A 13,101-nucleotide genomic window follows, 5' to 3' on the forward strand; every position below is an offset into this window, starting at 1 on the left:
GGGTTTATGAAATATTGATTAAAACCCTGTTTTATCTCCGAACAATGTAATTTAAATATATAATATTTGTTGTCAGTTATGTCCGCTATTATTATACATACCTTTATTCAGTTATGTAGTGCTGTAAATAACTTGTTTTCTTCCAGGTAACACAGGAGGTGCATTTGGAATTGATTCACTGTCTGGCACCATTTCAGTGGCCAGAGAGCTGGACTTCACATTTGTTGGCCATTATATGCTTACTGTTCGTGTCACGGATGGAGGCAATCCAGCACTAAGTGCCACAGCTGTTGCCAGAATTGCCATCTCACTGTCAAACTTCTCTAGTCCCAAATTCACCCAATTAGAGTACCAGGCTGAGATCCCTGAGAATGTGCCTGTTGGAGCCTTTGTTACTAATATCACAGCCATAAGCACCTCAGGGCTAATTTACAATATAGTGCAAGGGAATAATGAGACGAGGTTTGGAATCAACCACTACACAGGTGTAATTGTGACACAGAAGTCCTTAGATTTTGAAACCACAGCGTCCTACATATTGGTAATCCAGGCTGTCAACATGGCAGGGCTTGTTTCCAGTACTACACTTAACATTCAAGTGGTTGATAAGAATGATAATCCACCTGTATTTCAACAGCTTTGCTACTCAGGGAGCATTAGTGAAGCAGCCCCCATCAACAGTGTGGTTTTAGGTGAGGATGGAAGTCCCCTAGTGATCCAAGCCATTGATTCTGATAGGAACCAGAATTCTCTATTAGTCTTTCAGATTGTTGAAGACATGGCTAAATTATTCTTCACTGTTGATTCTGGTACTGGATCAATCAGAAACATTGCCAGTCTGGATTATGAGACTTTTAGTGAGTTTTACTTCCACGTCTATGTCAGGGATAGTGGTAGCCCAGAGTTGACTGCAGAGAGTCCAGCTAAAGTTTTAGTAAAGGTTGTAAACATCAATGATTCTCCTCCCAGATTCTCCCAGAACACCTATGACACTGTTGTGCTGCTTCCTACTTATTCTGGCATAGAGATTTTGAGAGTGGAGGCATATGACCCTGACATGAGTACAAATTCAATTTATTATTTTGCTGACAACAACTTGGAGCCCTTTGCCATTGATCCCAGCACTGGCATCCTCACAGTCAAAAACAGCAAGCTGTCCCAAGACCGCTATTGTTTCAACATAAAGGCATCAGATGGACGTTACTCCTGCACTGCTTTTGTGACAGTAATAGTACGTGAGGCTATGGACAGTGGCCTTTTGTTCAGTCACCCTTCATACTCCTCCTCTGTGCTGGAGAACACCTCAAACATAGCTACCTTAATGGTGGTCAATGCAATAGGGAACTATCTGAATGAGCCAATCAAATATGCACTGTTAAATGCAGGGATCCACTTCAAAATTGGACCCACTTCTGGAGTCATACAGACTATGGGGATCTCATTTGATTGTGAAGAGCAAGAGGTCTATGAGTTGGTGGTGGAGGCAAGTCGTGAACATGACTGGCTGAGGGTTGCCAGGGTGATTGTGCGAGTGCAAGTGGAAGACATCAATGATAATGCACCTGAGTTTGTCAGCCTACCATACTATGCTTCAGTGCAGGTTGATGCACAAATTGGCTCATCCATATTTCAGGTGTCAGCTACAGACATGGACAAAGGAATAAATGGAATGGTTTCCTATGAGCTTGAGGATGAGCGTAGACATTTTGAGCTAAACAGTACAACAGGCGAACTCACCCTTCAACAAACCTTTGTAACTGACATGTCCAATATTGAGTACTCACTGGTCATTATTGCACGTGATGCCGGCTACCCCTCCCTTTTCACTGCAGTAGAACTCATAGTCACAGTAGTTGACAAAGCCATGCCTATTTTTGACAAAAGTTTTTATGGTATTTCTGTTAAAGAGGACATACCTGTGTCAACCCCAATTCTAAAGATTAATGCTGTGAGTCCTGAAGGACAGAACATCATTTACACCATTGTGAATTGGGATCCTTCTCTTCAGTTTGACATTGGTTTTGAGAGTGGTGTGATCAGTGTAATTTACCCATTGGATTATGAGACTACTCCCTATTACAAGTTAATAGTCAGGTCCACTGATATGTTCACTGGAGCTACATCAGAGGTGGATGTAAACATTGATCTTTTAGATGTGAATGACAATGCACCTGTATTTGAGAAAACCTCATATACTGTTACTCTGGCTGAGAACTCAATGACTGGGACTGGAGTGGTACAACTCTTGGCAACAGATAATGAATCTGAAAATTGTACTATTCGTTATGAGATTCTCTCAGATGCTTTGAACTACACAGACTACTTTGACATTGACAGTGCCTCTGGTCTTATTGTTACAGTCAATCTTTTGGATTATGAACTTACCCAACACTATAGCTTCATTGTCCGAGCAACAGACAATGGATCTCCAGCCCAGAGCAGTGAGGTCACGGTTACTGTCTTAGTAAATGACACAAATGACAACCCTCCATCCTTTAACCAGCCGCTCTATGAAGCTTTTGTTAATGAACTAGCTCCCAGGGGGCACTTTGTAACCTGCGTTCAAGCTTCTGATGCAGACATCTCTGATTTTGACAAGCTAAGATATAGCATTCTTTCTGGAGATGATAGGATGAACTTTTTAATGGACCCTAAAACAGGAGTCATCTCTCTGTCACACCAGCATTTGCAGCGCATGCAGCAGACATACATGCTCAGTGTGTCTGCATCAGATGGAGTGTTCACTAGTACAGCACAGGTAAACATCCGTATACTGGGGGCTAACCTATATAACCCTGTCTTTAGCCAGAGATTTTACCTTGCTGAGATACAAGAGAATGTACCTATAGGAGCTAAGGTTATTCAGGTGCGGGCCACAGATGAGGACTCTGGGCTTTTTGGTCAGATAATGTATTCATTTATCAATGACCTTGGAAAGACTCTGTTTATTATAGGAGCAGATGGAGTGATCACCACTACCAAAAAATTAGACAGAGAGAATCCAATGAACAGAGACATTGGGCTGATAGTATTGGCTCTGGATGGAGGTGGAAGAGCATCCTTCTGTAGTGTTAGAGTAATGCTAACAGATGAGAATGATAATGCACCACTGTTCAGGGCTGCAGAGTATAGGGTTAGCATTAAAGCTAATATAGCCATTGGTACACTTGTGACTCAGATCCAGGCTCAGGACCCAGATGCTGGGGACAATGGCAAGGTGACTTATTCACTGTACAGTGAAGCAAGGCTTCCTCTAGTGGATGTGTTAGAAATTGAGCCTGATAGTGGGTGGATGGTCACAAAGGGAAGCATGGTTCATTTGAGAGGAACTGTTCTATCATTCTTTGTCAAGGCCACAGATGGAGGAGTCCCTTCCAAACACTCATTGGTGACTGTATTCATCCATGTACTGCCACCTGATGCTAACACACCAGTATTCACTCAGCCCCAATACTCCTTCACTGTACTAGAGGATACACTAGTTGGGACAGCCATAGGGTCAGTGTACCTGAGTCCAGGTCAGACAGCAATTTTTGCTGTGGTGAATGGGGAAACAGCAGAAAGCAACCAGGGTAAAATGTTTATAATGGAGAGAGAAACTGGGGTTCTCAGGCTTGATAATATGCTAGACTACGAACTGGTTGACATCTATCGATTCAAAGTGTCTGCCACCATGAGAGAAGATCTAATAGAATCCATGTCAGTAGTTGATGTGGAGGTGAAAGTCCTAGATGTGAATGACAATAAGCCTTCCTTTGAGACTAGCTCCTATGTAGTTATGGTAATGGAGGGCATTCCTGTAGGTACAAGGATCATGCGGGTGCATGCTCTGGACCCAGACTGGGGCTCAAATGGACAGGTTACCTACAGCCTTGGATCAATCTTCAATCATGAGAAAGAGCAAACCTCTGACAGAACCATCAATACTATCAATACCATGTTTGCAGTTGATAGCAAAACAGGATGGATCACCACTCTTGGAGACCTGGACCATGAAATATGTCCATCTTACACATTTAGCGTGGTTGCATCAGATCTAGGGGAGACAATCTCTCTCTCTTCTACTGCTGTGGTTACTGTTGCCATTGCTGACATCAATGACAACCCTCCTATCTTTGAGAGGGACTACTACAGGGCTGCTGTGAGGGAGAGTGACCCAATAGGAGAAGTAGTGTCTGTTCTCAGCACCCGAGACTCAGACACCTCTGATGAGAATAGGCTGGTCAGCCTCCATATCACAGGTATGTATTAATCTAGTCCAGTGGTTCTCAACACAGGGTGCACAGAAGGGGGGTGCAAATTGTTTTCAAGAAAAAAACACAGACGGCATCATTTGGGTACTCGGTGTATTTTATTGCTTTTCAAATAGAATGTGCATAAATGAAAAACCCCACATTCCCTCTCCCTCTGCATTTTCATTTTGCTGGGGAGAGGCGGAGCTTAGCCTGTCTTTTACCTAGCTGTCAGTGCAGACCAGTGTTGCCAACTTACCGACTTTTCAGACTGCTTTAGCGACTTTATTTTGCAAAAAAGTGCCTAACGACAAATTTAGCGACTTTTTCAACAAACCTTAGCAACTTTCCAAATGTTGCCAGTACTGTCCTGCAAGCACAAGGTCTTGCTTTCCCTCTGCACTCACACCTCTCTCTGTGTCTGCTCTGTTCAGTGAGTGGCTGAGAGCTGGAGCAGCACATTCCGTTAATCGCACGGCAGCTGACATAGATGTGAATGTAAAAAGATACAAGTGCAGGTGTCCCACTGATTGATTTAAAAATGCCATGGATAACGAGACGCGCCCTTCGTCCCAATTTACATAATTCGTATGCAAATTGGCATATGATAGGGGAGGCTTGGGGGGGGGGGTGGCTTTAGTTACAAAAGGTTGAAAACCTCTGATCCTGCCTTTGTAGTATGATGCAGTATAATGAAGTGAGGAGTGAAGAGGTAGTGCATATGAAAAGAAAAAAAAAACTAGGTCCATGTGTTATATCCTTATGTGAGTGAGGAGACTGTCAGATTTAACCCTTTTTAGTAAATCTTATTTCTTTCAATTACTAAGTAGTTATTCATTTTTTTCAGAATTTTTAAGAGCCGATGTGTCTGTAGGTTTTCATTCCATTTAAATATGAGCCATATGTAATAGCTGTTTGAAGAACAAGTTCAGTTGACTAACCAGGTGAAAACAGAGGTTCTCCTGAGCCACACCGGCCCATTGGGGGTAAAATTTGACCTGTTACAGAGTCATATTTATTACTGTGATTATATAAATTGCAAATATATTTTTTTGTTTGTGGTGGTGGTTTCCTTGGCCCAGGGGGGAACCTTGGAGGGGTGTTTGCACTAACTTCAGTGCAAGGAGTGTGGATGTTGTCAGTGAAGCGGCCACTGGATAGGGAAAAACAGGATCGATACCTACTCAATATCACTGCCTGTGACAGCTTGTTTGCCACCCAGGTGATTGTAGAGGTCACCATCATGGATGCCAATGACAACAGCCCCATATGTAACCAGGTGTGGGTAAAATAAAATTACCTTTGTTAAAACCTACATTTCAAGAATGTCTCCCATGTACACAGTATTATTTCAGTCCCCAATTGACATCTAAAATTGATTACTTTGCTTCAACCTTTAAAGCCTATGTCAAAGTAATTTAAAGTGTTAAAAATAGTCTTTGTGATTATATAACTAATTTAATAATGACATAGGAAATTGGTTCAAGAAGTATATGTGTAATTCTACACAAATGGTGCAAATTCAGGGTTGATAAACCCTTCTTCTTGTACACTTAAAATTCTTTTCCCTTTGTGTTGAGCAGTACTACAACTGATACCAGTACTACAATTGATTACCAATTGCTTGAGTTTGTGAGAACCAAAACTTATATAATAAAACAATAATACAAAAAAAAAACCAAAGAACCCCCCCCCCCACCCCAAAAAAAAATAAAAATAATAATTTAAATAAATTCTTCAATTGAGGGGAACTAAACATTAAGGAACCCATTTACTTCTATTTTCTTGGGGATGGTTTTAGTTATGTGCGCACTCGGGGGAAATTCCTGACAGATAGTAATGATAACTAACGTATTATTAAGCAATTTAATGTATTAATAAGCATACCTTAATAAAAATAAACACTGTACAAAGCTTTACTGATTAGTCATGTAATAATAATAATAATAATAATAATAATAATAATAATACAATGTAATAAAATAAATGTTAACATATTTTCTATATTAATTAAATCATTTTATATTTATTAAAATATGATTTACATACATACACTGGAAGCATTTTACAATAAGAGTACATTAATAAACATTTTACAGTAGTATGCATAAATAAACATTCATCTTTACTAACAGCTTTATTCTTATTACAATTCTTATTTCAGTTAAGTTTTAAGTCTTTTAAACATTAACAAATTATTTTTAGTTTTTACTTTTTGCCCTTCTGTTTCACCAGGCTAAATATGATGCCTCATTTCCAGAAGACATATCCATTAATTATCGAATTCTGACGGTTGGGGCTACAGACTCTGACATCGGCACCAATGCAGAAATTCAGTACTCCTTATTTGGCATAGGAGTTGAAGACTTCTACATGGATACTAACACTGGTAAGATGATACTCAGTAACTAATTCTTTGGCAGTAAACTGCTAAAAAAAATGTGTTGTGTGCAGACACCTAGATAGCAGACATTTACGTTTAGGCACATTAGGGTCAGTTATGGAGTATATGGTATTTAATAGCCAAAATGGCCAAGTGTAGTTCCTTTTTTGTTTGTTTGTTTGTTTTTTGAGTAAACAGTTTAAACATTCTAGGTCACTGATAAAAATAACACCCAAAACATGGCTCACTGTTAGGATTAATTAGCATGTTATCATCTTTTTCATGAGAACATTGTTTTAGTAGCACCATAAAACGTGGCTTTGTTTGGTGTTTTTTCTTAAGATTAATTATTTTTTTAGAAGGCCTTTGATTTCCCCTTAGGTATTTTTATTCTGCTGTATTGTGTGCTGTTAGAGTGATTTCTGTTGGATACCTACTCCCTTGAACAATATCATTAGTGCTGATATCTACCACTGGAGGCCCATATCTTTAGAAACCCATCTTTTTGTTTTCTTGAACTGAATTCTCTTGTGTAAACGAAATAACTCAAATGCTATTACCCTTTTTTCGTAAAGCGTATTATCTTAAGGACACATGCTTTTTTCCATCAATGAATGTTGTCAAATCTTTTTGCACCTGTAATATGATATAGCAACCAACAAAATGTAAGTGAAAGACATATGGAAACATTTTAAGGGAAAAAAAGAAAAAAACTTAGAATAACCTGGTTGCATAAGTGCACACCAGTGTTGGGAAGTACTGTAACTAATTAAAAGTAATGACGCAACTAACTTAACTACAATTTTGCAGTGGTGTCACAAGTAGCGCTTCTTTAAAAATAGTGTAGCTTTTCCAGTAACAAGTTACTTTTTCAAACGAGTAGCGCAACCAGTTTGTTTTGTCCAATTATAACGGTGTGCTTCATTGCATATCTGCAGTGCCTGCTTGCTTCACAGGAATTAAGGGCCTCATTGTAGCTCACATGGACAGGAAGAGACCATCTGATGGACACATAAAGCAACCAACCACAGTTTGTTATATGATGTATGGGGTGGGAAAATGATAATCCCATAATAAATTATTGAAAAAAATGTTAAATTTACTTATAAATAAAGTAAAACTTTTATTTTATAATAATTCAATATGTTTAGCAGTGTATACTGAAGGATTTATTTTATGTTCTGAACATACAACAGTTTGTATTTCTGAACATCTCGTTTAAGGGAGCAGCAAGAGAAAAAGATCCTATCTTAACCTGTTTATTATCTATTATTATTTCCATGATTAATGAATTAATCAGTGGATGAAATTGATTATTCAAGTTCGACACACTCATCCTTATTATCCATGATGGAGTGGGAGATGGCGACTGATTTAGAAAATGAGAAAACAAATTACCCTTGGCTTTATTTGTTGAAGTTCATGTGCCTTAAGGAATCAAACAATAAATCTTACACCTAGGATAAAGCACAAATTTAAGGATGCATCTAGAGGTGAGTGTGATTTTAAATTGATAAGTAGCCTATTGTTGTCACGATTGTAGGTTAGAGATGTATGAAAATGCAGAACGTTTAATAATCTACCAAACAAAACACAAAATAAGACTTACATGAAACAAGGGCGAGCATAACCTGATACAGATAGACAGACCAAACAATGCAAGCAGTGCCGAACGTGACTGTATATACACCAGGGCTAATGAGCCAAAATGGGAAACAGCTGAAATGAGACATGTGTCTTGGTGCAGTGGCTGATGGGAATCATAATCTCTAGTCCTTCTCCAATATTACTTGACATATCCCCCCCTTAATGCTCGTCTACCGAAGCATGTAATCAGTTCAGGAGGGGTTCCTGGACCCCTAGACCAGATGTCCCTAAGCAGTTCAGAGTTCAATTGTGTGTCAACCCTTGTGGGGCTGGACAGAGAATGCTTGACATTTTCTCTAAGGTTCAGATGCGGCCTCTTCCGCACCGCAGAGAGTTAACATGATATCCCTGGCCTGGCTTTAGCGCAGAGAGATGGCTAGATGGAGAGATGACTGCGCAGCCAGCAGGGGGAATGATGCTCAAGGTGGAGCCTGAAGGGGGAGTGACATTCACCATGAAGCTAGAGTGGGGAGCGAAGTTCTCCACGGAGGCCAGAGCGGGGCGCGATGTCCTCCGTGGAGCAGGAAGGGGGCAGTGACATGCGGCATGAAGCAAAGAAAAGGAGTGACATTTTCAGCAGAGCATGGAGGTAGAACGACATCCTCAGCAGAGCAGGATGGCAGAGCGATGTCCTCAGCCGAGCAGGATGGCAGAGCGACGTTCTCAGTGGAGTATGAAGACAGAGCAATGTCGAAGAGGAGCCTGGCGTAGTGACATCCAAGGAGGAGCAGGGCCGCAACGGGAGGCAGAGTAATGTCCTCAGCTGAACAGGGAGACTGAGTGGCATCCTCAGTCGAGCAGGGAAGCTGAACGACGTTTTCGGTTGATTCAGCAGGCTGAATGAGATTCACAGTAGGGGAGGGAGGCAGATCGGTGTCCTTAGTGGGGCAGGGAGGGTGGGAGATGGTTTCAACCTGGTTGGAAGGCTCCTTCTTGATATACACCCTAAAGGAGTACATCACGTCAAGCCATTCCCGATTGGCTTTGATCAGGGAGAATCTCCCTTCCTTCTCCCACCTCGGTTTTTCCCTTTCAAAAAGGGCCACTTGAACACTGAAAAAATCTGCTGCATCCATGTTATAAGGTCCTGCATTCTGCCATGATTGTAGGTAGAGACGGATGCAAATGCAGAACTGAAGGGAAACATTTATTAATGTACCAAACAAAACAAGACTTACATGAAACAAGCCGAACATAATGTGATACTGATAGACAGACCAAACAATGCAAGACAATTAGTGTAGTGCTGAACATGACTATATATACACCAGTGCTAATGAGCCAAAACGTGAAACAGGTGAAATAAGACATGTGACTAGGTGCAGTGGCTGATGGGAATCATAGTCTGTAGTCCTTCTCTGATATTACATGACAAATGTACCGATTATTTAAAATGAGTAGGCTATATTTCTGGGTTTAATTACATTATATTGTTATTATTGTTATTACTATTAATATTATTAATGTTTATTAATATTGTAATATTACTATTATTATTATTATTATTATTATTATTATTATTATAAGTAGTAGTAGTGGTGGTAGTAGTACTAGTAGTAGCAGTAATATTATTAATATACAGTTTGAGTATTAATTGTATCTTTGGATAGTCTATAAATAAAGAAAAACTCAATGAATTCATAATTGTCCTGAATTATCTTTATATTGTGTTTCATTTCTTAATGCACAATTATACAATTATTTATAAGCTGATTCACAATCATGACATACTAAAAATGTTGCCCTTTTAAGTAGTTTCAATGTAGTTAGCTACTTTTTGTTAGTAACTTGTAGCTAACTACTTTTGTAAAAGGGTAGCTTGACTGACCTTAACAACTTTAAACTATGAGTAGCTTGTAGCTTGAAAAGCTACAGTTTTCCCCAACACTAGTGCATACTCCTTAACTAATACTTTGTAAAAGCACATTTTGCTTGTAATAAACTCAGTCTTCTTGAGTTAGAGTCTACCAATTTAGCACTGCTTGAGTTCACAATTTTATTTAACTCTTCCTTGCAAAAATGCTCCAGATCTACCAAATTGTGATGGGATCTCCTGTGCACAGCCCTCCTCAGTTCATTCCACAGGTTTTCAATGGGATTTAGATCTGGCCTCTGACTGGGCCATGCCAAAAGCTTGATCTTTGTCTTCTGAAGCCATTTCTTTGACTTGGATTTGTGCTTTGAGTCGTTATCATGCAGAAAGGTGATTTTTTTCCTTCAGAGGCCTGCAGGCTTTTTTTCAAATATTTGGAGTATTTGGAGCTATCCATGATTCCTTCTATCTTGATTAGAGCCCCAGTGCTAGCTGAAGAGAAGTAGCTGTATAATATGATACTGCCACGACCATGGTTTACCAAGGGCATGGTTTTCTTTGGGAGATGAGCTCTCTAGTTTTTGCATAAAAGCATATCTTTTAGAATTGCACCCAGAAAGTTCTACTGGTCTCATCAGACCATAGCAAATTTGGGCACATGGTTTGGGGTGACTTAGGTGGGCTTGGATGTTGTTTGTGAGCAAGGGCTTCTGTAAAGCCACCCTACCCCATCGCACAATCATATGAATAATACTAGAGATTGGTCTCATGTGCAGGGAGTGACCAGTATTTGCCAGATATTCCTGCAGCTTCTTAAATATTGATGTAGGTCTTTTGGCAGTCTCCCTGATAAGTTTTTGTTTTGACAAAGGGAAGTCCTGTTTTTGGAAATGTCACTGTGGTGCCCCAATTTCTCCACTTGTAGCCTTCATGGTGTTCCATGGTACATTTAACATTTTGGAAATTCTTTTGTACACCTTCTCCTGACTGATAAATTTTGACAATGAGATCCCATACATGCATAGTAAGCTCTTTGAAGACCATGGCTTCAGCAGTAGGATGTCAAGTAAATTCTACAGAATCACTTCATTGATGAAATGTGTATGATAATTATTTTTGAACATGAGTTTGACTCTGATTCATGATATTCCTGAGCAGTCACATGTCCCATTATAGGGACATACTGTATATATATGTAAGGGGTGTGCACACTTATGCAATTAGGTTATTGTAAGGTTTTTATTTCTTTTTTCCTCTAAAACATTTGTATTTGTTTTTCACTTGAATATTGTCGGTTGCCATATCACATAAAAGGTAGAAAAATATGTTTTTTTTTAAATTACAAAACCTGGAAATTTTAAGAGGGATGTGTAGATTTTTATATCCACTATGTTAAAAGAAGTGCATATTTTTGCTTGTTTTTTTCAGGTGAGCTGAAGACTGCCTCTCTGATTGACCGGGAGAGGACTCAGACTTATTATCTAATATCCCAGGCTACAGATGGAGGTGGCTTATTCTGTCGGTCTGAGATCTTTCTCAGTGTAATTGATGTAAATGACAATGCTCCATCCTTCTTTTTCACTGAGATTCTAGCCAGTGTATTTGAGAATGCTGTACCTAAAACCCTGCTAACACGTCTGCAAGCTCAGGATCCTGATGAGGGTGAGTACTTCACTAGTGCATTTTCCTTACATATATTTCCTTTACTGAAGGGCAGGTATTACATATACTAAATATACTTTTGTTTTGTAAAAGTGTTTTGTGATTATTAATGTCATTAAGTTGGTTTTACATTAGATATTCACTGCACATTCACACATCCAAGGCCAACATTATCTAAAGAGAGCCTGTGAAAAGAGAGCCTTCTGAACAAAATACACTCATACATTTATTCATATTGTACTTATGGTTTATCTTTTTTCATGGTAATTACATTTACGTTTCAGATTTTAAAAACATTTGCTGTATGTTGTTTGTGAAAGTATAGTGCTCTAACTGTGCTTCTCTAAGATTAAATGGTTTATTCTATGATACAGACAAATTGGTGTTGAATCATGTTTTTACTGCAATTAAACATAACTAGTGTTTGCGTGGAAGCAGCATGAGACCACTTCTTCTCAGTGGTCTTAGACTGGTTGGTTTACTTCTCATGCAAAGATCCACAGCAGGGATTCCTTTGTTCATATCTGCCTAAATTAAATGTACCAAGTAAGCTCATCAGGGTTGAATTCAGACAGACTAAATGCTGCATATGTGAAAGCACCTTTAAGCATGGATTAAGTGTAGTCCTGTACTAAATTAATCTGCCACACACTGAAAATAATTTAAAACTATCAAATTGATTCATAGTGGTCTGTTTGTTTCTACTATGTGTCTTGACCAGGCCTGAATAGAAGAATCCTGTACTCTCTATTGGACTCTGCTGATGGTGTCTTCTCCATTAACCCTTTTTCTGGAGTGGTAATTCTGGAGAAGCCTCTGGATCGAGAGATACAAGACTCATACCGGTTGAGGGTCCAGGCTACAGACCAGACAGGGGCAGCCAGCTCCCTCTCCACACAGGTAGACCTCACTGTCATGGTTTTGGATGTGAACGATAACCCTCCAGTCTTCCAGAAGCAGAACTATGCTGTTACAGTGCCTGAGGATGTTGCTGTGGGAACAGAGCTGTTGAGGGTCTTTGCCTCCAGTAAAGACATTGGTGTCAACGCTGAGATCTACTACAGTATCAGTACAGGCAACGAACTTGGAAAGTTTTACATTGATAAAACCATAGGTGAGAGACTGATTGCTACTGTTTATAGGCAAGATCTTAATTTTTATTTTAAACATAAAGCATTCACCTCAAGCTTCAGGACCTACATTTCACTGTAACCACAAAAGAGATGTTTACTAACAATTTTCCACTTTTTAAATAAATGAAAGGACAAGGGCATAAGAGAAATCATAAGAAGGAACCATAATTTAAGGATAGCAGTTTAGGAAAAGGCAGAATATTTGTGTACATATAATATAGAAAGAATATA

The 13,101-nt window shown here is 39.3% G+C and overlaps 1 protein-coding gene across 1 annotated transcript in view; it reads left to right on the plus strand.

Annotated features, from left to right (window-relative positions):
* LOC128620683 (protocadherin Fat 3) overlaps positions 1-13,101 on the plus strand; it is a 65,386-nt gene that overhangs the window by 30,299 nt on the left and 21,986 nt on the right. The window contains exons 10-14 of the mRNA XM_053645923.1: positions 147-4,241; positions 5,315-5,511; positions 6,438-6,621; positions 11,504-11,737; positions 12,459-12,851. Of these exons, the coding sequence (XP_053501898.1) occupies positions 147-4,241; positions 5,315-5,511; positions 6,438-6,621; positions 11,504-11,737; positions 12,459-12,851 (5,103 nt within the window). The remainder of the gene's footprint in view (positions 1-146; positions 4,242-5,314; positions 5,512-6,437; positions 6,622-11,503; positions 11,738-12,458; positions 12,852-13,101) is intronic.

The sequence above is a fragment of the Ictalurus furcatus genome, chromosome 16 (assembly GCF_023375685.1).
Source record: "Ictalurus furcatus strain D&B chromosome 16, Billie_1.0, whole genome shotgun sequence".
Lineage (NCBI taxonomy): Eukaryota > Metazoa > Chordata > Actinopteri > Siluriformes > Ictaluridae > Ictalurus > Ictalurus furcatus.